Source organism: Girardinichthys multiradiatus, chromosome 2 (assembly GCF_021462225.1).
Source record: "Girardinichthys multiradiatus isolate DD_20200921_A chromosome 2, DD_fGirMul_XY1, whole genome shotgun sequence".
Lineage (NCBI taxonomy): Eukaryota > Metazoa > Chordata > Actinopteri > Cyprinodontiformes > Goodeidae > Girardinichthys > Girardinichthys multiradiatus.
Window position 1 is genome coordinate 44400417 of NC_061795.1, and position 26627 is coordinate 44427043.

The 26627-nt window shown below is 47.1% G+C and overlaps 1 protein-coding gene across 1 annotated transcript; it reads left to right on the plus strand.

Annotated features, from left to right (window-relative positions):
• The first annotated feature begins 1641 nt into the window (after positions 1 to 1641).
• On the plus strand, positions 1642 to 26030 carry actr6 (actin related protein 6). The gene is made up of 11 exons (XM_047385923.1): positions 1642 to 1849; positions 11648 to 11765; positions 11855 to 11923; positions 12019 to 12142; positions 13316 to 13451; positions 13545 to 13601; positions 13688 to 13786; positions 13880 to 13958; positions 15219 to 15390; positions 15561 to 15699; positions 25699 to 26030. The coding sequence occupies exons 1-11, from the start codon at positions 1782 to 1784 to the stop codon at positions 25826 to 25828; spliced, it is 1191 nt and encodes a 396-aa protein (XP_047241879.1). The 5' UTR covers positions 1642 to 1781; the 3' UTR covers positions 25829 to 26030.
• Positions 26031 to 26627: the final 597 nt, after the last annotated feature.

Below are 26627 nucleotides of genomic sequence, written 5' to 3' on the forward strand. Positions count from 1 at the left end.
GGAGCCTGATAACTAAAGGATCTGCCTCCCTATATGGAAAAATAGGTATATAGGTAATTCTTTAATTACCTGGAAGTCCCCCCCAAAACAAATTTGTAGAAAAAGCCTTGAAATTAATGTCTCATTTATTGCAGTAGCATATTCTCACTCTTTAGGATCTAGAAAAGTCCAAATTTTGTTGTGAGAACATCTATTCAGTTGGAAAAATATATATTTTTAGCACAAATAACTGTTCTGATGCATATTATCACACCTGCTGTTCCTCTTTTTGAAAACGTGAATCAGAATCAGAAAAGCTTTATTGCCAAGTACGTTTTTGGACATACAAAGAATTTGTTTTGGCGTAGTCGGTGCAATACAATACAAATTAAACAGTATAAACATATCTACAATATAATATAAATATATGTGCACAGTTTTAAGTGAGTGAGAGTAAATGTAAAGCAGTATTGGGTGCGAGAGCGGTACAACAGTGCAGATGATCATTGTGCAAGTAAAGCAGGAGTCTATGCTGAGCGTTAATGTAACGCATAGAGTTGCAGGTTACAGGTGTCCTGTCAGCAAAAAAGGGTGGGTGTGGGGGAAAGGGAGAGTGTCAGGGTGGTTTCCGGGCTTTGTTAACCAGGCTGGTGGCAGATGGGAAAAAACTGTTCTTGTGGCGTGAGGTTTTGGTCCGGATGGACCGCAGCCTCCTGCCAGAGGGGAGAGTTTCAAAGGGTCTGTGACCGGGGTGGGAGGGATCAGCCAGAATCTTCCCTGCCCGCTTCAGGGTCCTGGAGGTGTACAGTTCCTGGAGCGACAGTAGACTGCAGCCAATCACCTTCTCAGCAGACCGAATGACACGCTGCAGCCTGCCCTTATCCTTGGCTGTAGCAGCGGCGTACCAGATGGTGATGGAGGAGGTGAGGATGGACTCAATGATGGCTGTGTAGAAGTGCGCCATCATAGTCTTTGGCAGGTTGAATTTCTTCAGCTGCCACAGGAAGAACATCCTCTGCTGGGCTTTCTTGGTTGAGGCCAGTAGCGATGTCAACAGATATCTGTCTTATCTGAATGACATGTTCTCTTGTCTTTCCAATTTTGAGGTGTAGCTGAGAGAAATTGACCTCTGTCTTAAGTTATATTTCATCAGGAAAACACAAAGTTAAATATTACTAATTTAAGTTTCCAGAAACTATTGTGTCTTTCTTTTTCAATTTATATTGAATCATTGTCTTTTCTTTGTGTTCGAATTTACGCCTGGGGTCTATCAATGTGGAGTTTGCATGTTCTTCCTATGCATGCATGGGTTATCTCCAGGTACTCTGGCTTCCTCCCAGCACAAACATGACCGTTAATTGATTAATTGATTATTAATTACTTGGTTAATTGATTACTGTAAATTGCCTTTAGGTATTAGTGTGTACGAGCATGTTTCTCCATCATGTTTTGCCCTGCAAGGTTAAACCGGGGTATGATGGACAATTGATGGATGAATTATTTTGTATTAGTTCAATGTTCTATTTAATCATATTTAAAGGGATTTAGAAAATAAAGTCATATAAAAATAAAGCTTATGCCTCACTTATTTAAAGGCACTGATAAGGGTGCCAATAGATGTGCCCCCAGTGATTGTTTAATGGATGGGTGAGATAAAAACGGAACCAGTGAAGAGTCGTGTTTCCACCCGGACCCATTTCTTAGCTGGAAACAGGAGATGTGTCGCGGTCAGTAAATTTGCCGATAAATATTGATAAAGTGATGCTTTATTAAATTAGAGGCCATCAGTTCAGGTTTCCAGGATGGCCACGCTGGTTCTGGATAACGGAGCTTACTGGGCGAAGATCGGTTACAGTCAGGAGAAAGTCAGGTGAGCACACAGGCAACACAATGTAACAGAAATAAATCCTTCATGGACGAATCTAGCTTGGAAAATATGAATACCGGACGGCATAAAATACAGCAAATTATGATTTAGCTCATTTATTGAATAATAATAACTTCTATTGCTTCTAATGTATAAAAACGGACACAAACAAAGATAAAGAGAGAGTTTCCTTGTTCTTTTATTTTTTTTAGTTGCCAGAAAATCATGCAGTATTCATAAGCATGCGAGTTCCATATAAACATAAAAAATAAAATTATTCTTTTAATGACTTATGTGAAAACTTAGTATACAAAGCAAAATAAATTAATAGGATACGAGTTTTCCCTTTTATTTTGCAGGGGAGTTGATTATAGATTAGAGAAATGCTTCAAAACAATTGCAATAAAATTTAGGGAAGGTATATCCCAAGGTGATCCCAGATCAGAAGGACTCCTAAAAGTATTATTATTATTTTTTACAAATAAAACAATTTAAGTATTTATTTTTACTATAAATGACCCATAAAAACCCCAGCGCAACCAATTTTCTTAAGAAGTTATCTAATCAGTAAATAGAGTCAATCTGTTTGTAATTTAATCTCAGTATAAATGCATCTGTCCTGTGAAGGCCTTTAGAGGTTTGTTAGAGAACATCAATGAAGAAACAGCATCATGAAGACCAAGGACCACAGCAGATAGGTCAGGGAAGAATTTGTGGAGAGACTTAAAGCAGGGTTAGGTGGTGAAACAATATCCCAACATATCACAGAGCTCTGTTCAGTCTATCACATGAAAATTTAAATACATGGCCGTCCACATAAACTGAGAGGATGAGATTTAATGAGAGAAACAGCCAATAGGTCCATGTTAACTCTGGAAGAGCTGCGGAAGTCCTCAGCTCAGGTGGGAGAATCTGACAACTGGAAGATTATTAGTCACAGCATGAACACACTGTCTCCACAGAAATGTATGAAACGTGGTGGTGGCAGCATCATCCTGTGGGAATGCCTTTCTCAGAGCTGATAAGAAGATGGATAGAGCTAAAGTTAGGACAATCATGAAAGAAAACCTGTCAGGCAAAAGACTTGAAACTAGGGTGGTGGTTCCCCTTCCAGCAAGACGCTGACCCTGAACATACAGTCAGAGCTACAATAGAATAGTTTAGATCAAAACATATTCATTTGTTAGAATGGCCTAGTCAAAGCCCAGACCTAAACCAATCTAAAAATATGTAGCAAGAATTGGAGACTGATGTTCACAAATGCCCTTAAACCAATTTCTGACTAAACTTGATTTATCTAGCATCTTTTTGACTGTGCAGAAATCTCAGTCTCTAGACCTTCATCCAAAAACCTTTGAAAAGTATTACTTATTTCTTCCCAATTCAAAACTATGCACTACTTTGTTTTGATGTAGCACATAAAAGCCCAGTAAAATACATTTGAGTTTGTGGCTGTAATGTGACAAAATATTGATCTTTTTTGGAAGTCACTGTAGAGTCCCTCAGTCATGTTCTAGGTCTTAATCAGTTCATCCTTGTAGTTTGATATCTCTGAAAAACCTGTTCAGATGAACCTCCTGTCTCCTTTTAATATTGAGGAGTAGCAGCTTTACAGGTCCTTCTCAAAATATTAGCATATTGTGATAAAGTTCATTATTTTCCATAATGTCATGATGAAAATTTAACATTCATATATTTTAGATTCATTGCACACTAACTGAAATATTTCAGGTCTTTTATTGTCTTAATACGGATGATTTTGGCATACAGCTCATGAAAACCCAAAATTCCTATCTCACAAAATTAGCATATCATTAAAAGGGTCTCTAAACGAGCTATGAACCTAATCATCTGAATCAACGAGTTAACTCTAAACACCTGCAAAAGATTCCTGAGGCCTTTAAAACTCCCAGCCTGGTTCATCACTCAAAACCCCAATCATGGGTAAGACTGCCGACCTGACTGCTGTCCAGAAGGCCACTATTGACACCCTCAAGCAAGAGGGTAAGACACAGAAAGACATTTCTGAACGAATAGGCTGTTCCCAGAGTGCTGTATCAAGGCACCTCAGTGTCTGTGGGAAGGAAAAAGTGTGGCAGAAAACGCTGCACAACGAGAAGAGGTGACCGCACCCTGAGGAAGATTGTGGAGAAGGGCCGATTCCAGACCTTGGGGGACCTGCGGAAGCAGTGGACTGAGTCTGGAGTAGAAACATCCAGAGCCACCGTGCACAGGCGTGTGCAGGAAATGGGCTACAGGTGCCGCATTCCCCAGGTCAAGCCACCTTTGAACCAGAAACAGCGGCAGAAGCGCCTGACCTGTGCTACAGAGAAGCAGCACTGGACTGTTGCTCAGTGGTCCAAAGTATTTTTTTTGGATGAAAGCAAATTCTGCATGTCATTCGGAAATCAAGGTGCCAGAGTCTGGAGGAAGACTGGGGAGAAGGAAATGCCAAAATGCCAGAAGTCCAGTGTCAAGTACCCACAGTCAGTGATGGTCTGGGGTGCCGTGTCAGCTGCTGGTGTTGGTCCACTGTGTTTTATCAAGGGCAGGGTCAATGCAGCTAGCTATCAGGAGATTTTGGAGCACTTCATGCTTCCATCTGCTGACAAGCTTTATGGAGATGAAGATTTCATTTTTCAGCACAACCTGGCACCTGCTCACAGTGCCAAAACCACTGGTAAATGGTTTACTGACCATGGTATCACTGTGCTCAATTGGCCTGCCAACTCTCCTGACCTGAACCCCATAGAGAATCTGTGGGATATTGTGAAGAGAACGTTGAGAGACTCAAGACCCAACACTCTGGATGAGCTAAAGGCCGCTATCGAAGCATCCTGGGCCTCCATAAGACCTCAGCAGTGCCACAGGCTGATTGCCTCCATGCCACGCCGCATTGAAGCAGTCATTTCTGCAAAGGATTCCCGACCAAGTATTGAGTGCATAACTGTACATGATTATTTGAAGGTTGACGTTTTTTGTATTAAAAACACTTTTCTTTTATTGGTCGGATGAAATATGCTAATTTTGTGAGATAGGAATTTTGGGTTTTCATGAGCTGTATGCCACAATCATCCGTATTAAGACAATAAAAGACCTGAAATATTTCAGTTAGAGTGCAATGAATCTAAAATATATGAATGTTAAATTTTCATCATGACATTATGGAAAATAATGAACTTTATCACAATATGTTAATATTTTGAGAAGGACCTGTACTTAGAGCTCTTCCTGGATGATGGAACTCCTCACCATATATTTTAGGCAGATCTGGCCACACTACAAAGGAAGTTCATTTGATGGTTGGAATGTAGATGGAGCAGTAAATTAAGAGCTTCACCTTTCAGATCAGTTCCATCATGTATGCATCCAAAAACAATGGTTTCTATCTTTTCTGCATTACTCTGGAGGAAATGTTGACCCAACCACTTACAGGGGTTGGACAATGAAACTGAAACACCTGGTTTTAGACCACAATAATTTATTAGTATGGTGTAGGGCCTCCTTTTGCGGCCAATACAGCATCAATTCGTCTTGGGAATGACATATACAAGTCCTGCACAGTGGTCAGAGGGATTTTAAGCCATTCTTCTTGCAGGCTAGTGGCCAGGTCACTACGTGATACTGGTGGAGAAAAACGTTTCCTGACTCGCTCCTCCAAAACACCCCAAAGTGTCTCAATAATATTTAGATCTGGTGACTGTGCAGGCCATGGGAGATGTTCAACTTCACTTTCATGTTCATCAAACCAATCTTTCACCAGTCTTGCTGTGTGTATTGGTGCATTGTCATCCTGATACACGGCACCACCTTCAGGATACAATGTTTGAACCATTGGATGCACATGGTCCTCAAGAATGGTTCGGTAGTCCTTGGCAGTGACGCGTCCATCTAGCACAAGTATTGGGCCAAGGGAATGCCATGATAAGGCAGCCCAAACCATCACTGATCCACCCCCATGCTTCACTCTGGACATGCAACAGTCTGGGTGGTACGCTTCTTTGGGGCTTCTCCACACCGTAACTCTCCCGGATGTGGGGAAAACAGTAAAGGTGGACTCATCAGAGAACAATACATGTTTCACATTGTCCACAGCCCAAGATTTGCGCTCCTTGCACCATTGAAACCGACGTTTGGCATTGGCAAGAGTGACCAAAGGTATGGCTATAGCAGCCCGGCCGTGTATATTGACCCTGTGGAGCTCCAGACAGACAGTTCTGGTGGAAACAGGAGAGTTGAGGTGCACATTTAATTCTGCTGTGATTTGGGCAGCCGTGGTTTTATGTTTTTTGGATACAATCCGGGTTAGCATTCCTTTCAGACCACTTCCTCTTGCGTCCACAGTTAATCCTGTTGGATGTGGTTCGTCCTTCTTGGTGGTATGCTGACATTACCCTGGATACCGTGGCTCTTGATACATCACAAAGACTTGCTGTCTTGGTCACAGATGCGCCAGCAAGACATGCACCAACAATTTGTCCTCTTTTGAACTCTGGTATGTCACCCATAACGTTGTGTGCATTTCAATATTTTGAGCAAAACTGTGCTCTTACCCTGCTAATTGAACCTTCACACTCTGCTCTTACCGGTGCAATGTGCAATCAATGAAGACTGGCTACCAGGCTGGTCCAATTTAGCCATGAAACCTCCCACACTAAAATGACAGGTGTTTCAGTTTCATTGTCCAACCCCTATATTTATATTATAGACACACACTTATTGACTGTAGTTCTATTTCATCCCTACTGACCGCCAGAGGCGGTGCTTCAAGCACTGAATGATTATTCTTGCGCATGTGCAGGTCGAGAAATTAATAACAACATGGTCACATGTGACCTACAGGTGGCTCACGTGAGTCTATATAGTCACATGACACCGGGAGCCCAGTCCCTTCTTTCTTCTCGCGCGCAGGTTGATGAATGCAGGTGTATACGTTGCTATTCCTGGTTGTCTGACTCGCCGGTAGCGTTTTCTGCTGATTCTTTCTGATTACTTTCTTCGGGAGAGGTTTTGCTGCTCTCTTTGATTTGGCTCGCCAGTGGCATTTTCTGTTCGTGCTGAGTCCGTTTAGTTTCGGCAGTAGTTTACTGCTCGCTTTTGTGTATTCCTGTTTGTCCGCCCAGCCGGTGGCGTTTCTGCTCGTGCTGAGTCCTACGGCTTGTTGTTGTGACAGGGTCTTGACGGCGTTTTTTCTGCCCGTTCGACCCCATCGGTCCACTGGGTCATGGACAATCTTTGTTGTACGTCCTGTTCGGCTCCCCTACAGCCGGAGGACGGTCATGACATGTGCCCTCCCTGCCTTGGTGTTGACCATCTCAGGGAGGCGCTTTCAGATTATGCCGGCTTTAATTGCAGCGTTCTGCCCCGAGCGGTGCGGTTGGCCCGGCTGTCCTCAGTGGAGCAGCTTGTTGACTGGACGGTCTCTGTCCAGCAGGATCCGTTGCCGCTTGGACAGGGTGCGGCCTCCACAAAACGGTCTGCTGAGGATGTGCCCTTGGCGTCTGGGAGGAGAGCCAAGCGGCGAGGGCCCCCGGGACTGTCCTCTAGAGTGGACCAACTTTCTACAGAGTTGGCCCAGATGAACCCTCCTTTAGTCTCTCTGGGGGAATGGTGACCGCAGTGAGTCTTCCCCTCCTCAACAGGCCGGGTCCTCGCATTGCAAGGATGATGTTATTTCGGTTGCGGCCTCGGGTACCCTCTTTCGAGAGGCCTTTCCGGAATTGGGCTCCCGGACCTCAGGTTTGGGCTCTGGTGCCACCCTGGGAGGTGCGGGGGAACCGGTGTCTGCAGCTATTAAAACGGCTCTGGGCCGTTTGCAGCTGGACGTTCCCCTGGCCCAGCCTGCTCCATCTAGCGCCTTCTTTAGGCGCCGTGATGCCGAGGCTGCCTTTGTTGTTCCTCCTTCAGCAGAATACGTCCAGGAGCTGCATGCTTGCTGGACGGACACAAGGGCCTTTTCCCGCCCGACAGCGGATGGCAGGGCCCTGGCTGTCATGCACGAGGCACCCAAGTTCGGGTTGGGCTGCATGCCCCCTGTCGAGTCTGCCATTGCCTCCTTCATCGTTCCTCCCGATGAGGCGTTGAGGACTAATGCCCGTTGTCCACGACTGCAATGCCGTTTCACGGACGATTTGCTGTGTAGGGCCTACGACTCAGGTGCCCGGATGGGCCGCATGGGGAACTCACTCTCCCATCTGATGTTGGGCCTCTCTTCTTTGTTGGAGTCGGTTCCCTTGGACCAGTCAACTCAGGGCTTGTTGGACGCCTCTCTGCAGGCCTTCGCCCTGATGACACGTGAGCTTGGACGCACGCTCTCTACATTGATCCATGTTCGGCGCCAGGTGTGGCTGGCGCAATCGCCCCTGACCGAGCCTTGCAGGAGAACGCTGGGGCTCTTCCTGTGGTTCCGGGGGACCTCTTTGGTTCTGCCGCGCTGGAGGCCTTGGAGCGTACATCCCAGGCCTCAAGAACACGGCAGCAGCTGGCGGGTCTCCATAGACTTCCCCGCCGGCCAGTTGCTGCTGGGGCAGCTAGGGACTCGTTCCGGGGTTCCCTCCCCCCTCCTGTCCCTTTCTTGGGGTCCACAAGCACGGCTCCTAGACCGAGACTGACTAGGGCCCAAAGGGACCATGGTCTCCCCGGACCAGCTCAGTTATTGGGCTGTTCACGCCCCGGACTCGTGGGTGTTGTCTACTCTGTCCCGAGGATACCGTCTTCAGTTCCACCGCCGGCCCCCTACCCCCAGCCGGGCAAGATGACGGTCATATGCAACCCGATGAAGGCTGGGGCCCTGGACCGGGAGATCTGCACCTTGCTGGACAAGGGTGCGATTGTTCCGGTGGACCCCCTGCAGGATCCCGGGGGTTTTTATCCAGTTTATTTTCTGGTTCCCAAGAAGACCAGCGGTCTTCGTCCAATTCTGGACCTCCGGGGTATGAACACTTTTCTCAAGGTTCTACCTTTCCATATGTTGACCACCCGGGAGGTTCTGTAGGCGATCTCCCCGGGAGACTGGTTCACGGCTATTGACCTGAAAGACGCCTATTTTCATGTCCCCATTGCTCCGGACCGTTGGCGTTTTCTCCGCTTTGCCTTTCACGGGAGGCACTTCCATTTCCGGGTTCTTCCCTTTGGTCTTTCCCTTTCTCCTCGGGTGTTCACCCGGTGTGTGGCAGCGGCCCTTTCCCCCCTGCGGGCACGGGGACTGCGGATCCTGCCCTATTTGGACGACTGGCTCATTTGTGCTGCAACTGGCGATCAGGCGATCCGAGACACCCGGACGGTGCTCGCCCACGTATGTCAGCTGGGTTTGAGGGTTAACCTGGAGAAGAGCAGCCTGCTCCCCTCCCAGGTGACTATTTTCTTAGGCATGGTTCTAGATTCTGGTCCCATGATCGCCTGTCCTTCTTCTCGGCGCGTCGGCGATATCCTGGCCATGCTTCCGAGCTTCCGTCTTGGCAGGGCTCCACGGTGTGTGGAGTGGCTGCATCTTCTGGGCATACTCACTGCTGCGTCCAGCGTGGTGCCTCTGGGGCTTCTTTCATTGCGGCCCCTGCAGATGTGGCTGAACGGGGTCAGCCTGGACCCCTCCCGGCGTACTCACCGGCTCTGACGGCTTCGGGTTGTGCCTCGGTTCCCACAGTCTCTGTCCCAGTGGCAGAACGGGTCCTACATCATGGCGGGTGTCCCGCTCAGCCCCCTTCCGTGTCGGAGGGAAGTCGTCCATACGGATGCTTCCTCCAAGGGTTGGGGACCAACCTGGCAACACCGTGTGGCTCAGGGGGTGTGGTCCCCGCGGCAGTGCGGGGTCCATATCAATGTTCTGGAGCTGATGGCTGTGTTCCTGGCGCTCCGTGCTTTCCTTCCAGGGCTGCTGGGACGACATGTGTTGGTCCGGTCGGACAACGCCACGGTTGTCTTCCATATAAATCACCAAGGGGGGTCCAGCTCTCTGAGACTACTGTCCCTGGCCCGGCGGCTCCTGGTCTGAGCGGCGCCACGCCTTGCCAGCCTCAGGGCAGCCCATATTCCGCGTCCGCGGAATGTATCCGCGGACTTTCTGTCTCGGCAGGTGCCACTTCCAGGGGAGTGGCGACTTCACCCGGAGGTGGTGGATCGCATTTGGGCCACCTTTGGCAGGGCGGAGGTGGACCTGTTTGCCTCCAGAGATGCAGTTCACTGTCCCCTCTGGTTTTCCCTGATGGACAATGCCAGTCCTCTGGACTATGGCGCACGAGTGGCCCCGGACCCTTCTCTACGCCTTTCTCCCGTTTCCCCGGATCCCCCAGATGCTTCTGAGGGTTCTTCAGGACAGGCACGAGCTTTTGCTGGTAGCCCCCTTTTGGCCAGGGAGGACCTGGTTTCCTCTGCTCCAGCTTGCCGATGCGCCTCCCCTCCAGGAGAGACCTCCTCTCCCAGATGGGAGGCCGGATTCTCCACCCCGATCCGGGCCGCCTGAAACTCTGGCTTTGGCCTCTACAGGTGCAGGCTCTGCCTTCTCCCATTATGGAAGCAGGGTTGGACAGACCATGTCTGGTGCATGGGCCCCGTCCACGCGAGCTGCCTATGGTGCTAAATGGGCGGTCTTTGCCGGCTGGTGCCGAGGTAAGGAACTGGACCCTATTCGCTGTCCTGTTTCCCATTTGCTGTCCTTCCTTCAGGAGTTGCTGGATCTAGGGCAATCCCCTTCCACCTTGAAGGTGTATGTAGCAGCCATTTCCCGTTGGCATGTTGGGTTTGGTGGTTGCTCTGTTGGCCGGCATGGGGATGTCGCGCTGTTCCTGAAGGGTGCCAGGCGCTTGTGTCCGCCCAGGCGCCCTGTGGCCACTACGTGGGATTTGTCGCTAGTGCTTGCGGCTCTTCAGTCCCCCCCTTTTGAGCCCGTTACAAGGGCGGACCTCAAGTGGCTCTCCCTGAAAACCGCCTTCCTGTTGGCCATAGTTTCTGCCAAACGGGTGGGGGAATTGCATGCTCTGTCTGTGTCTGAACCATGTTCTCGATGGAACCTGGATGGCTCCGGTGTTACGCTGTGGACTAATGCTTCCTTTGTGCCAAAGGTGCCTGCAGTGGCTGGCAGTGTGCTGCCGCTCTGGCTTTCCCGATTTAATCCTGGTGCCCCCTCCGAGCCTCTTTGCCCTGTCCGAGCGCTTGAGGCGTATGTCCGCTCCACAGCACCCATTCGTCGGACTGACTGTCTCTTCGTTTGTTATGCTGGCTCTCGGAAGGGTCAGGCCCTTTCTAGACAGCGGTTGGCACGTTGGATTGTGGAGATGATCTCTGTGGATTACTCCATGCAGGATCAGCCCCTGCCGGGCGGTGTGCGATATCACTCCACTAGGAGCCTCTCCACCTCATGGGCTGCCATGAGCGGGGTACCTCTGGAGGCCATTTGTGAAGCTGCTTCCTGGACGGCGCCAAGCACCTTTGCCAGAAACATGGTGAACGTCGTCATGCCGCATCCCCTGCAGGGAATACTGGAGCAACCGCCTTCTGCGTCCCGCTGAGGTTAATGGTGTTGCTGTGTTCCTTGGGGCCTCCGTAGGATCCCTCGGGACCCTGTTGGTATGCGTCATCCAGTGCTTGAAGCACCGCCTCTGGCGTTCAGTAGGGATGAAATAGAACGAAAGTTACGTATGTAACTACGGTTCTATGAATCCCGGATGACCGTAGTTACATACGTAACTTTCGTTATGTGCTGACCCAGAAGAGGGTATAGAAAATGGATGGATGGAGTCCCAGGAGTCTTTTCTTTGTAGCAGCCATGTAAACAGTTATTTCCTGACTTCTTTCCTTCCCTCTCAGTGTCATCCCAAACTGTCAGTTTCGCTCAAAGACATCCAGATTAAAAACGTTCACCGCCAACCAGCTGGATGAGATCAAGGATCCCTCAGGTCTCTTCTACATCTTGCCCTTTCAGAAGGTGAGCGTTACCTTATGTTCATATGTGAAAAACTCTGTTACTACTTCAAAATTAACAAAATAAGCGCAATATGTTCTCTGCATATGCAGGGTTACTTGGTCAACTGGGATGTTCAGAGGAAAGTGTGGGACCACCTGTTTGGAAAGGAGATGTTCAAGGTGCCGTTGCTGCCTGTGTTTACCCTCAAACAGGAAAATATCTGAATGAGTTCTCAGTTTTAGAAGCTGTAGCTGAGCGTGTTTTCTCTGAGCAGGTGGAGTTTGCAGACACGAGCATCATCATCACGGAGCCTTACTTCAACTTCACATCCATTCAGGAATCCATGAATGAGATCCTGTTTGAAGAATACCAGTTCCAGTCGGCTCTGAGGATCAACAGTAAGTCTCAGCAGGAGACGTTGTGGCAGCAGCAACCGAACGATCTGGGGATGATCTAATCTTATCCAAACCTTCAGTTTCTGTACAGTTAATAACTGTTTATCTTCAAAGGTTTGCTATATAACAAAAATGGAATTTCTCTGTATTTTAGCCCGAACTGATGAGGTAACTTCATGTCAGTGCATTCCAGTTATGATCACGGGCGAAGCTGTGAATGAGTCCATCTGAAATCACTCCACCAATCTAATCAGCAGAATGATTGCTATTAAAGTAGGGCAGATGAGCTGAAAACCATTGTCTTGTCCAATTAGTTTGTCTGCAAAGAAAAGCTGCAGCCATCATCATTTTGCATCAATGTTGTGCCTCAAAGAACTTCAAGCTTAGAGATTCAGGTTCTGATACTAAGGATTCATAACATCAAAGAGGGTCCAATAAGATCTAGGACCATCTCCTGCTGAGGGTCGTGCTGCAGAAACATGTTACCACCAGTGCAGAGCTTGCTCTAGCAGATGGTTGTGAGTTCCTCTGAGCGCACTGTGAGGGCAGCAAACCAGCCACTTCTCTCTACGAAAACCCTTAATGACGGACTGATATTGTGCAGGAAGTACAGAAGGATGGACAACAGAAGATCGGTGCTAGTTATTTATCATCCTTTCTGATTGTTTGGGACATCTGAAGAAGAAAAGCTACCATGAGTACCATTAGTGAAGCATTTTGATCCAATCCGTATGTGGCGTTGCTTCTGGTGGGCTTTCTTCCAACTCTGCCATCAAATGTCCTCCAAGAGGAACCTCTTCCAATAGTCTGGGAACAATTTAGGGGAGCAGCTGAAGAAACGGATGCTAACAAAGTATGATCAGTTCAAAACAAGTAAGAAGATGAGAATGGGTAACTATCACCAGGCAGATATAGATCCATCTATTGGAAAGGAAGACCACATCTGGGAGTATTCACAGCAGTATTCATTACCACAGAAACCTGGTGAAATTAAAATGTGCAGAAAAATTTGGTCATGATGTTTTAAAGAGGTTTATGGTTATATCAGCGTGTTAGTCTGTTTACAGCCAGAATGATGGTTGTCATTGCAAATGTTTGGAGATTACATATTTTTATTAGTTTGCTGTATTTGTTGTCTGTGTCTATTTTGGCTGAAAACTCCTTATTGTCCTCCAGCCGGGTCGCTCGGCGCTCATCACTACTTCCACTCGAAGCCATCGGAGCTCTGCTGCCTGGTTGTTGACTCGGGGTTCTCCTTTACCCACATCGCCCCCTACTGTCGCAGTAAGAAGCTGAAGGAGGGCATCCGCAGGTCAGAGAGCAACGACCTTTAGAGAGAAATGACTCTGAGAGCAGCAGCAGGGACACTAACAGCAACCTGTTGCTTTGTTTTGTTACCTTTCAGGATCAATGTGGGAGGGAAACTTCTCACCAACCACCTGAAGGAGATCATCTCGTATCGGTACGGAGCTCCCTGCGTCCTGATGGGATTCTTACGGCATCTATTTGTGCTATATATGCTTTATGTCTTTATTCTTTTAATTTCAGTCAGTTACATGTGATGGACGAAACATATGTGATCAACCAGGTGAAAGAAGATGTTTGCTACGTCTCTCAGCAGTTCTACAAGGACATGGAGATTGCACAGTGAGACACACTGATGTTCTGCCTTATTTTACTACTACCTGAGCGTAATGAGTAGATCCATGTCACCATCTGAGCAACGGTTCCTGTTTTCAGGATGAAAGGGGAGGAGAACCCGATAATGAGGGATTATGTTCTTCCAGATTTCAGCGCCATCAAAAAAGGTTTCTGTAAGGTGAGACTGATCGTCTTCTCCTTAGTGAGAAACACTTTGTTCTTAAAAGATGAGAATTTACTGTTTACTGAAAAACAAAAACTTAACTCTCAAACTAATGCATGCCGTCTGTTAGTTCTACAGTTTATATGTATGTGGACTTAATAAAGCTCATTTAGTTCTTACCATTTCTTGTTTGAAGACATTAATTTCTACACAACTCTCTGAAGGTCCCACCACAGTATTTCAGCCAGGTTGAGGTCTGAACTTTAACTAGGCCACTGCAACACATTGATTGCTTTCTTTTTCAGCCATTCAGTTGTAGATTTGCTGCTGTGTTTGGGATCGTTGTTCTGTTGATGACCCAGTTTGGGCCAAGCTTGAGCTGTCAGACAAATGACCTCACATTTGACTCTAGTATAGTTGAGCCCATGGTCGACACTGTGACTGCAAGATGCCCAGGAACTGGGGCTGCGAGAAAAGCCCAAATCACCACCCTTCCACCACCATGCTTGCATTATGGCCAAACATCGCTATTTCTGTCTCATCCAGAGGACATTGTTTCAGACGTCTTGTGGTTTATTCAGATACATCTTTGCAAACCTATTTCAAGATGCCATGTTATTTTCAGAGAAAAGAGGCTTCATCCCTTCCTAACAAACCATACTTATTCACTTGTATGTTTAGACACGCAAGAGATGTTCTGTAGAGGGATTTCTAAATGACAAGGTATTTATCCTGTTATGAACTTTAACATTTAACCTGCAAACTAAGGTCTGTAGAGTCTGAGATGGAGCTCTTGGGCTTTTGGTCATTTTGCTCTGAGCATTGCACGCTCTGACCTTCAGGTGAATTTGCTGGTAGGTCCACCCCCGGGGATTTTTCCTAAATGTTTTCCACTTGTCAGATACTCTTTCTCTCTGCTGAATTTCAGATTGTTTGGAAAAGACCTTCCCTGATTGATGAGCAGCAACAGTTGCTTCTCTGAGGTCATTGCTGATGCTTTTCTGTTTTGGCATCGTGTTGACACACACCTGTCTGCTGCAAACCAGCAAAAAGCTACAACTCCTTTTTTTGTAGAGCTGAGCTCCTGGATTTAGGATTTCACTCTTTGGATTTGGATTTTTTGTTTATCAGAGTTAGTAATTTAAAAAATCATAATATATTTAATTTTGATGGCTAAAACCGCATGTTTGTTTGGTGTTCTGATCTCTATTGGACCTTCATAATGTTTCTGTGAGAGCAGTTAAGGGCTGATTCCACATCTTCTCTGCCCTGCAGCCGCGAGAGGAGATGGTCTTCAGTGGAAAGTACAAGACGGGCGAACAGATACTGAGGTTGGTCAACGAGCGCTTCGCTGTTCCTGAGATGCTCTTCCATCCGTCAGACATCGGCATCCAGGAGATGGGAATTCCAGAGGCCATTGTTCACTCAGTCCAGTCACTGCCAGAAGGTTTGTTCTTCAAACCCAATGTCTCGGTGTGTTCAGATGTTGGAAAAGAGGGTTCGGTCTCTATTAAAATTCAAATCAAGATCCATCACAGCGAGGTTTCCAGAAGTGTCGGAGCTGAGCTTTAGGTTGTAAAGCTTAGAGGTATGAACATGTGGTTATCTGTCTTTTAGAGATGCAGCCTCACTTCTACCAGAACATCGTCCTAACTGGAGGGAACTCGCTGTTTCAAGGCTTTAGAGAGCGTCTGGAGGCAGAGCTTCGATCCCTTGTCCCCGCCCACCTTCCAGTGTCAGTGTTTCTACCTGAAAAGTAAGACCTGGTTCTGATTATCTCTCTGTAAAAATCTGTTCCAGCTTATTGATTCAGGTCTACCGTCTGAGTGTCAGAAAAGCTCAGACTGGAGTTAGTTAGCCTGCACAGATGTCAGAGTTTTCCTGCAGCTTCAGGCCCGAATAGAACTAGACATTAGAGAGGAACCCTGCTGCAGTCTGCAGCCGGAGTTTATGATGCTGAGCAGCCTGATGGAGACATTAAAACCCTCATGAAGGTGATCCAGGTGCCTCGTCCAGACAATCTGTGGTGTATAAGCATGTTTCCTTTCATCTGTGCTGAAATAATTATAGACAATGTATTTAATATTCAGCTTAAACAGTAACGGGTAACCTCCCGCTGTGTATGTAAATCTCATAAAATTGTATATTTGTATAGTGAAAATAAAGGTTGTCTATTCTTTAAGAATTTAGCTGATAGATGTGATCGGACTGAAACTTTAAAAACCTCAAATCAGCTGCCTGATTACTGTTCCCAGACAAAATGATTGGATTTGGTCAACATCCAGTGTGTAGAATGGCCACCAGAGGGCAGTAGTGGCATCACAACCCTGAGGAAAGGTAGTCATTTTCATTCCCATCACTGGTCTGGACGTGGACCAGTTTATATCCCTCTGGGTGATTAACTGCTTGTGTCAGCATATTTGTACCCCAAAAATTCATTGCAAATGTTGTATTTTAGCCTCCATATATACAAATTGGCTTAAAAATGCTGCTTGGGGGAGCAAATGGAGTTGATGGGTGCGTCAGAGCCTCTCTCCCACCTTAATATCAAAAGATCCCGTTCAAAACTTGTTAATCTGCTCACTGTTTCGAAAAAATAACTTATGAACTGGAGGAGAAACATGTGGAGCCATAAAAAAATCGATAACGATGCCCAAAGCTCAGGACAAAAGTGCCCAGATCACTAAAGCTAACACATGTCTGAATCAAGCTAGCGACAGCATGGCTAGCTTGGAGGCTGAGAGCACTGGAACGAACCTGGACTCGGAAGGAATACTTAACTTAAGGCTATCGACGATTTGAAGAGTGTCTTGAAGGGGGATAATGCAAAAGGACAACAGAATATTGACCCTCTGGGACATGAGATCAACGGTAAGCTGGACAGTATAGCCACTGAGGTACAGGGCCTGGCAGAGCGGGTTGACGAGGCGGAGGCCCGCGTTCACCAAGTGGAGAATTGGGCAAAGGAGGCAACTGAGGCGCTGTGCTTCTGCATCGAACAACAGAGGAAAACACAGCTTAAAGTGCTTGATTTAGAGTCCCGTTCCAGAAGAAACAACGAACGTATCTTTGGGGTGCCAGAAGGTCAGGAGGGGAACTCCACTACACAGTACAGGTCCTTCTCAAAATATTAGCATATTGTGATAAAGTTCATTATTTTCCATAATGTCATGATGAAAATTTAACAGTCAGTCAGTCATTTTCTACCGCTTATTCCATAGTGGGTCGCGGGGGAGCTGGTGCCTATCTCCAGCAGTCTATGGGCGAAAGGCAGGGTACGCCCTGGACAAGTCGCCAGTCCATCGCAGGGCAACACACAAACAACCATGCACACACTCATTCATACACCTAAGGGCAATTTAGAGTGACCAATTAACCTAACAGGCATGTCTTTGGACTGTGGGAGGAAGCCGGAGTACCCGGTGAGAACCCACGCATGCACGGGGAGAACATGCAAACTCCATGCAGAAAGACCCCTGGTCGGGAATTGAACCCAGGACCTTCTTGCTGCAAGGCAACAGTGCTATCAACTGCGCCACCATTGCAGCCCCAAAAATTTAACATTCATATATTTTAGATTCATTGCACACTAACTGAAATATTTCAGGTCTTTTATTGTCTTAATACGGATGATTTTGGCATACAGCTCATGAAAACCCAAAATTCCTATCTCACAAAATTAGCATATTTCCTCCGACCAATAAAAGAAAAGTGTTTTTAATACAAAAAACGTCAACCTTCAAATAATCATGTACAGTTATGCACTCAATACTTGGTCGGGAATCCTTTGGCAGAAATGACTGCTTCAATGCGGCGTGGCATGGAGGCAATCAGCCTGTGGCACTGCTGAGGTCTTATGGAGGCCCAGGATGCTTCGATAGCGGCCTTTAGCTCATCCAGAGTGTTGGGTCTTGAGTCTCTCAACGTTCTCTTCACAATATCCCACAGATTCTCTATGGGGTTCAGGTCAGGAGAGTTGGCAGGCCAATTGAGCACAGTGATACCATGGTCAGTAAACCATTTACCAGTGGTTTTGACACTGTGAGCAGGTGCCAGGTCGTGCTGAAAAATGAAATCTTCATCTCCATAAAGCTTTTCAGCAGATGGAAGCATGAAGTGCTCCAAAATCTCCTGATAGCTAGCTGCATTGACCCTGAACTTGATAAAACACAGTGGACCAACACCAGCAGCTGACACGGCACCCGAGACATCACTGACTGTGGGTACTTGACACTGGACTTCTGGCATTTTGGCATTTCCTTCTCCCCAGTCTTCCTCCAGACTCTGGCACCTTGATTTCAGAATGACATGCAGAATTTGCTTTCATCCGAAAAAAGTACTTTGGACCACTGAGCAACAGTCCAGTGCTGCTTCTCTGTAGCCCAGGTCTGGGGAATGCGGAATGTAAACGGATTGAGTAGTCCAGCCAAATTGAAAAAAGATGGGATACAAATTGCTCTTTTACAAGAGACACATATGTCTAAACAAGAACATGACAAGTTTAAGTCATTTGGTTACTCAAATACATTTTATAGCTCTTGTAGAAATAGTAGAAAGAGGGGGGTAGTCACCCTAATTTCTAATTCACTGAACTTGAATTTATATCTGAGAAGGGAGACAAAGAGGGCAGATTTGTTATTATAAAGGGGAGAATTGATAATGTTGTCACGATTGCTAATATATATGTACCGCGAGAGAGTGACAGGACTTTCTTAAAAACTTTCTTTGACACCATTATCTCATTTAGTGAAGGAGTTCTTGTTTACGCTGGAGACTGGAATACAATCCCTAATTATGCTCTAGATACAACAAGCTATAAGAAACAAAAAACTGGTAGGTCAAAAGATCTAAATATTCTGATCAGGGAGATGGGCCTGTTTGATGTCTGGAGGGGTCTCCATATTAAAGAAAGAGAATTTACACATTACTCTCCTGCCCACAAGGTTCACTCCAGGATCGACCTGTTTCTGATGAGCACCATTGATAGATCTAAAGTGAAGGAATGCTTAATTGGTTCGTTCGTTCGTTCGTTCGTTCGTTCGTTCGTTCGTCGTCTTCCGCTTATCCAGGACCGGGTCGCGGGGGCAGCAGACTCAGCAGGGACGCCCAGACGTCCCTCTCTCCAGACACTTCCTCCAGCTCCTCCAGGGGGAGCCCAAGGCGTTCCCAGGCCAGCCGAGAGACATAGTCCCCTCCAGCGTGTCCTGGGCCATCCCCTGGGCTCTTCCCGGTGGGACGTGCCTGGAACACCTCCCGAGGAAGGCGTCCAGGAGGCATCCGGTATAGATGCCCGAGCCACCTCAACTGGCTCCTCTCGATGTGGAGGAGCAGCGGCTCTACTCCGAGCTCCTCCCGGATGGCCGAGCTCCTCACCCTATCTCTAAGGGAGTGCCCGGCCACCCTACGGAGGAAGCTCATTTCAGCCGCTTGTATCCGTGATCTCGTTCTTTTGGTCATGACCCAAAGTTCATGGCCATAGGTGAGGGTAGGAACGTAGACCGACCAGTAAATTGAGAGCTTTGCTTTTCGGCTCAGCTCTCTCTTCACCACAATGGACCGGCACAGCGCCCCCATTACTGTGGCAGCTGCACCGATCCGTCTGTCGATCTCCCGCTCCATTCTTCCCTCACTCGTGAACAAGACCCCGAGATACTTAAACTCCTCCACTTGAGGCAGGAACTCCCCTCCAACCTGAAGAGGACAAGCCACCCTTTTCTGGTCGAGTACCATGGCCTCGGACTTGGAGGAGCTGATCCTCATCCCAGCCGCTTCACACTCGGCTGCGAACCGCCACAGCGCATGCTGTAGGTCTTGGCTAGAGGGGGCCAGCAGGACCACGTCATCCGCAAAAAGAAGAGACGAAATCCACTGGTCCCCAAACCAGACCCCCTCCGGCCCTTGGCTGCGTCTAGAAATCCTGTCCATAAAAGTTATGAACAGGACCGGCGACAAAGGGCAGCCCTGCCGGAGTCCAACATGCACCGGGAACAGGTCCGACTTAGTGCCGGCAATGCGGACCAAACTCCTGCTCCGCTCGTACAGGGACCGGATGGCCCCTAATAAAGGGCCCCCGATTCCATACTCCTGGAGCACCCCCCACAGGGCATCACGAGGGACACAGTTGAATGCCTTCTCCAGGTCCACAAAACACATGTGAACCGGTTGGGCAAACTCCCATGAACCCTCGAGCACCCTGTAGAGGGTATAGAGCTGGTCCAGTGTTCCACGGCTGGGACGAAAACCACACTGTTCCTCCTGAAGCCGAGGTTCGACTATCGGTCGGACTCTCCTCTCCAATACCCTGGCGTAGGCCTTACCAGGGAGGCTGAGGAGTGTGATCCCCCTGTAGTTGGAACACACCCTCCGGTCCCCCTTCTTATAAAGGGGGACCACCACCCCAGTCTGCCAATCCAGAGGCACTGTCCCCGACCGCCACACAATGTTGAAGAGGCGTGTCAACCATGACAGCCCTACAACATCCAGACACTTGAGGTACTCAGGGCGGATCTCATCCACCCCCGAAGCCTTGCCACCGCGGAGCTTTTTAACCACCTCGGTGACTTCTGCCTGGGTGATGAAAGAGTCCAACCCCGAGTCCCCAGCCTCTGTTTCCACCACAGAATGCGTGATGGCAGGATTGAGGAGATCCTCGAAGTACTTCCACCGCCCGATAATGTCCTCAGTCGAGGTCAGCAGTCTCCCGCCCCCACTATAAACAGTGTTGGCAAAGCACTGCTTCCCCCTCCTGAGGCGCCGGACGGTTTGCCAGAATCGCTTCGAGGCCAACCGGTAGTCCTTCTCCATGGCCTCACCGAACTCTTCCCAGGCCCGAGTTTTTGCCTCTGCCACAGCCCGGGCCGCAGCACGCTTGGCCTCACGGTACCCGTCAGCCGCCTCAGGAGTCCCACAAGCCAACCACAGCCGATAGGACTCCTTCTTCAGCTTAACAGCATCCCTTACTGCCGGTGTCCACCACCGGGTTCTGGGATTGCTGCCACGACAGGCACCGCAGAACTTACAGCCGCAGCTATGGGCAGCAGCATCGACAATAGATGCAGAGAACATGGTCCACTCAGACTCTATGTCTCCAACATCCCCCGGGATCTGGTCGAAGCTCTCCCGGAGGTGGGAGTTGAATACATCCCTGGCCGAGGGCTCCGCCAGGCGTTCCCAGCAGACCCTCACTATTCGCTTGGGTCTGCCGAGTCTGTCCGGCTTTCTCCTCCTCCAGCGGATCCAACTCACCACCAGGTGATGATCAGTGGACAGCTCAGCCCCTCTCTTCACCCGAGTGTCCAAAACATGCGGCCGAAGGTCTGATGATACGACAACAAAGTCGATCATCGACCTCCTGCCTAGGGTGTCCTGGTGCCAAGTGCACTGATGGACACCCTTATGTTTGAACATGGTGTTCGTTATGGACAATCCGTGACTAGCACAGAAGTCCAATAACAAAACACCACTCGGATTCAGATCGGGGAGGCCATTCCTCCCGATCACGCCTCTCCAGGTGTCACTGTCGTTCCCCACGTGGGCGTTGAAGTCCCCCAGCAGAATAATGGAGTCCCCGGGAGGGGCACTATCCAGCACCCCCGACAGGGACGCCAAGAAGGCAGGGTACTCTGCACTACCACTCGGCCCGTAGGCTGAAATGATAGTCAGAGACCTCTCCCCAACCCGAAGGCGCAGGGATACAACCCTCTCATCCACTGGGGTAAACCCCAACACGAGACGGCTGAGCTGGGGGGCAACAAGCAAACCCACACCAGCCCGCCGCCTCTCCCCGTGGGCCACTCCAGAGTAGAAGAGAGTCCAACCCCTCTCAAGGAGATGGGTTCCAGAGCCCACGCTGTGCGTGGAGGCGAGCCCGACTATTTCTAGTCGATATCTCTCGACCTCCCGCACAAGCTCAGGCTCCTTCCCCCCCAGCGAGGTGACATTCCACGTCCCTAGAGCCAGCCTAAGCATCCGGGGATCGGGCCGTTGAGGTCTCCACCTTCGTCCGCCACCCAATCCTCTTTGCACCGGTCTCTCACGGTTCCCCCTGCAGGTGGTGGGCCCACTGGGGGATGGCCTCGCGTCTCTCGTTCGGGCTTGGCCCGGCCGGGTCCCGCGAGGAGCAACCCGGCCACCAGGTGCTCTCCGACGAGTCCCGACCCCAGGCCTGGCTCCAGGGTGGGACCCCGGCTCCGCCGTACCGGGCGACGTCACGTGCCTCGATATTGTGTTCTTCATGAGGGGTTCTTGAACCATTCTTTGTCTGACCCATCACCTAGAACTTGTTTGCCATGGGAGACCCTACCAGGGGCATTTAGGCCCCAGACAACATAGCCTCTAGGATCATTTGAGCACTCAAACCCCTCCACCACGTTAAGGTGACGGTTCAAGGAGGGGCTTAATTGGAACATCTGATATTTCAGACATTATCTATCTATCCATCGGTTTGTCTAATAGACCTAAAACAACATTATGGCGTTTAAATATGGGTATCCTTAATAATGAAACCACAACAAAGGAGATTAGAAAACAAATAACAGAATGTATAACGGACAATAATAATGGGCAGGTAAAGCCCACCTTGGTCTGGGACACAGTTAAGGCAGTAATGAGAGGGAGACTAATTTCTAGAACTGCTTATCTTAAAAAAATAAAAAGGTTAAAATACGATGAATTGGAGAAAACATTGAGGAAATTAGAATTAAAACAGCAAATGACCAACAATGGAGAATTTTCAGAACAAATATTGAAATCTAAAAACAATATAAATGATATGATACTCGAGGAACTTGAGGAAAAATTACGATTCTCCAAACAAACATTTTATGAATCAGGCCCAAAAGCTACACGAATCTTAGCTAAGCAACTTTGTAAACACCATTTGAAGCATTCAATTACCAAAATTAGAGAATCCTCAACTGGTAACTTAACCTATGACATGGATAAAATACATAAGACCTTTGGAAAATTACTTTAAAACACTATACTCTGTCCCAGGACCGGTTAACATAACTGCTATTGACCATTATTTGGCAGTTTTGGACCTACCTTCACTAATCCAAAACAAAGCTTTATCTGCTCCCATTACCCAGAAAGAATTAGATACAGTTATTGGACATTTGAAAAGTAATAAGTGCCCAGGTGGTGATGGGTTTCCAAATGAGTGGTACAAGATGTTCAGGAAGGAGCTTACTCCTGTCCTGCTTGATTCTTTGAACTGGACATTGAGCAGAGCTGAGATCCCACCATCTTGGAGAGAGGCTGTAATATCTGTCCTCCCTAAAGAAGGGAAAAATGTTGAATACTGCGAATCATATCGCCCAATCTCAATTCTGAATGTCGATTTATAAAATTTTTACATCAATAATTTCTTGGAGAATGGAGTGTTACTTGTCTGATCTAATACACGAAGACCAGACGGGATTCATCAGGGGCCGACAAACTCATGACAGCATAAGACGAACATTACATATACTAGACCAAGCCAAAAGGCAGGTCCTCAGTGCCGCATTAGTTAGTCTAGACGCAGAAAAGGCCTTTGATCGGGTCAACTGGACTTTTCTATATAAGGTAGCGTCTGGGCTTTAATAACCAGTTTATTAGGTGTTTGCGGTCACTTTATGATGAACCACGGGCCAGGGTAAAAATCAATGGGCACCTAACAAGTAGCTTCCAACTACACAGAGGAACCCGCCAAGGATGTTGTCTGAGCCCGTCGCTTTTTGCAATATTCATTGAACCCTTGGCACAAGCCATTAGAGAAGATGATGGGCTAAAGGGTGTTAGTTTTGCAAATATAGAACACAAAATTGGTCTTTTTGCAGATGATGTAATCACATATCTTCAAAATCCAAATATAACGCTTCCCAGAGTTATGTCGGCTTTAACTGAGTTTGGTCAACTGTCGGGCTACAGTCTAAACATTGCAAAAACACAGGTTCTGACGATTAACTACTCCCCTAGTAAATTTATAAGAAAGACCTATGGACTTAGGTGGGATGCCAAAAATACCTAGGAGTATTTATTTCCTGAGATTTGGATGAGTTATTTAGTTTGAACTTTGGTAATCTTACTAAAAACATACAAAAAGACATGACAGCCTGGGCAAGGTTACTGTTGGATTTCACAGCTAGAATGGAAATAGTGAGGATGAATCTGCTTCCTCGATTTTTATATCTTTTCATGTCATTGCCTATTAGAATATCTAGCGCACAGTTTCATGCCTGGGACAGGTTGATCTCCAGATTTATTTGGTCTGGGACCAGACCAAGGATAAAATTTAAAACACTCCAAATTAATAGGAATCAGAGGGGTCTGGCCCTTCCAAATTTGAGGGAGTACTATTACGCATCTCAGATGAGATTCATGGTCTGCTGGTGCTCCTCGGAAATAGAGACTATATGGAAACAGATTGAATTTATGCAGGGTGGGGTCCAACCCCAAACACGACTGGGAGGTAAAATAGTTACAAACAAAAATGGGAATGGTATAGTTGAAAACACGTTGTTAATCTGGAAAGAAGTGGTCGATAGGTATAGATTGGCAGATGTCACTGGACTCCTGATGTGGCCCTCCTGTAACTCAAACTTTCGGCCAGGAGAATTAGATTCCTCTTTTGTGGGCTGGAGAGATAGAGGACTTGTGGCTTTGTGCCAGTTTAAAGATGGTAACACCTTTAAAACATTTGAGCAACTGAAAAGGGAATATAATCTCGAGAACAGAGATTTATTTAAATATTTTGAGGTAAGACATTTTTCCAAAACCAAAATAAAAAATGGTGTTCCTCTAGAAGGTAATACTATTGTGAACATTTTTACAAATGCTTATACTCACCTCCCGTGTAAAACTGTTTCCAAACTATATAAAGGGTTGCAGAAACATAATGGAAATAACACCTTGAATATTAAGTCTAAATGGGAAAGGGAATTGGGAGTAGAAATTACAGAGGGTGATTGGCTTTCAATGTGTGTGACACCACAGATATCTACCAGCTCTAAAAGATGGAGGGAATTTGGATGGAAGTGCTTAATTAGATATTTTATTACACCTCAAATTACTAGTAGACATAAAGGAGAAGAACAGCAATGTTGGAGACAATGTGGCCATCAGAACGTAAATCACTCTCATGTATTTTGGTCCTGCCCAAAGTTGGCAACTTACTGGGATGGAATCTGTCAGACTACTGGGATAATTTGGGGGTATGTCACCCCCAGGAATCCCAGAGTTTTTCTGCTGGGGCTGATATCTGGAGAAGTGTTTCAAAAAGAAGATGAGTATCTTTGTAAAGTTCTATCAATTGCAAGCAAAAAGGCAATTACACGGTCTTGGCTAAAGAAGCTCTCTCCCCAGCTGGACCATTGGTGGGAAATCATGGAGGAGATTCACTCTATGGAAAAACTGACATGTCTTTTACATATAAAAGGACATTTTTATAACAACGCTGGTCTAAATGGCTGGCATACAAGAGCAAGGAAGCATAACTAGGTGTAACACCTTGTAATGTTTTTTCTTTTCTTTTCTCTCCCTACTTAACTAAGAATCAGTGCCCCAATTTATGTATGTGTTGTATGTCTCATTGTAATGAAAAATGTTAAAGAGTATAAAAAAAAATAAAAAATGCTGCTTGTTGCTGTGTAAAGTAAATGACTGTGATGCAGCTTGATGCTGAACTGAAGAAACCCGTCTTCTTAGTAGAGGAACCAGTTGTCTCGTGTCTTCGGTTCTGACCCTAAAGTCTAACTATGTTCTTGCTTTCCAGTCCGGTCTGTTATTCCTGGGAAGGAGGGAAGCTGCTGGCTCAGAGTCCGGACTACGATGAGATGGTGGTGATGCGGGAGGACTACGAGGAGAACGGACACATCGTCTCTGAGGAGAGATTTGATATTTGAATAAAAACAGTTTTTCAGAAAACTGCTGATGGAGAACATTTCCGATCAGGAAGAGAAACCGTCTTCAGATGGACTCCAAGATTAAAGGAGGAAACATTTTTCCTGCAGGAGTGTTTCAGTGCAGAAGAGGATTCTGTTAAATAGTGATGGTACACACACCCAAAACCATATTTTTTACAGACTAATAAAACATTTAAAATTGTCTTTTTTCTCTTTATTACTGATTTTGAATCCCCCATCTTCTATTAAAGTACCTGATGAAAGATATGTCTTTAAACTCTGACTACAGTAAATTACTAACAATGTTTCCTCTGTTCTGAATCTGTAAACCTTCTGGGTCAAAGAGAGAAACTCGGATTAGGTGGTGCTGCAGCTCAGGAGGAAGACTGTTTGTCAGCTTTATGGCTGCTTTCTCCAGGAAGAAGATTTTAACATCCATCAGTAAATTCCTCCCTTTGTTTTATGTATTTTAGTGCAAACATTTCACATCTAGGCCCCTCCATATCCTGTCCTAGACCCTGTATTTTTTCCTGATCCAGATCTCCCTGTTATCTGGATCAACAGTTCTTCTGGCTTTCTGAAGGTGTTTTTTCTTTGGGGGGGGGGCTGCTTTTTAATAATTTATGCAGAAGATAAACAGTATAGTGAACAGACCCAAGGCTGGAGATGATCATTCTTCAGCTGTTCATTTACTGTCCCGTGAGATCTCACCAGAAACGATCTCAGTTAAAGGTTTCTGTAAAGACTCCATGAATGGAAACAGGATGATTTTTTTTTTCCTCAAAGGCCACATTTGTCC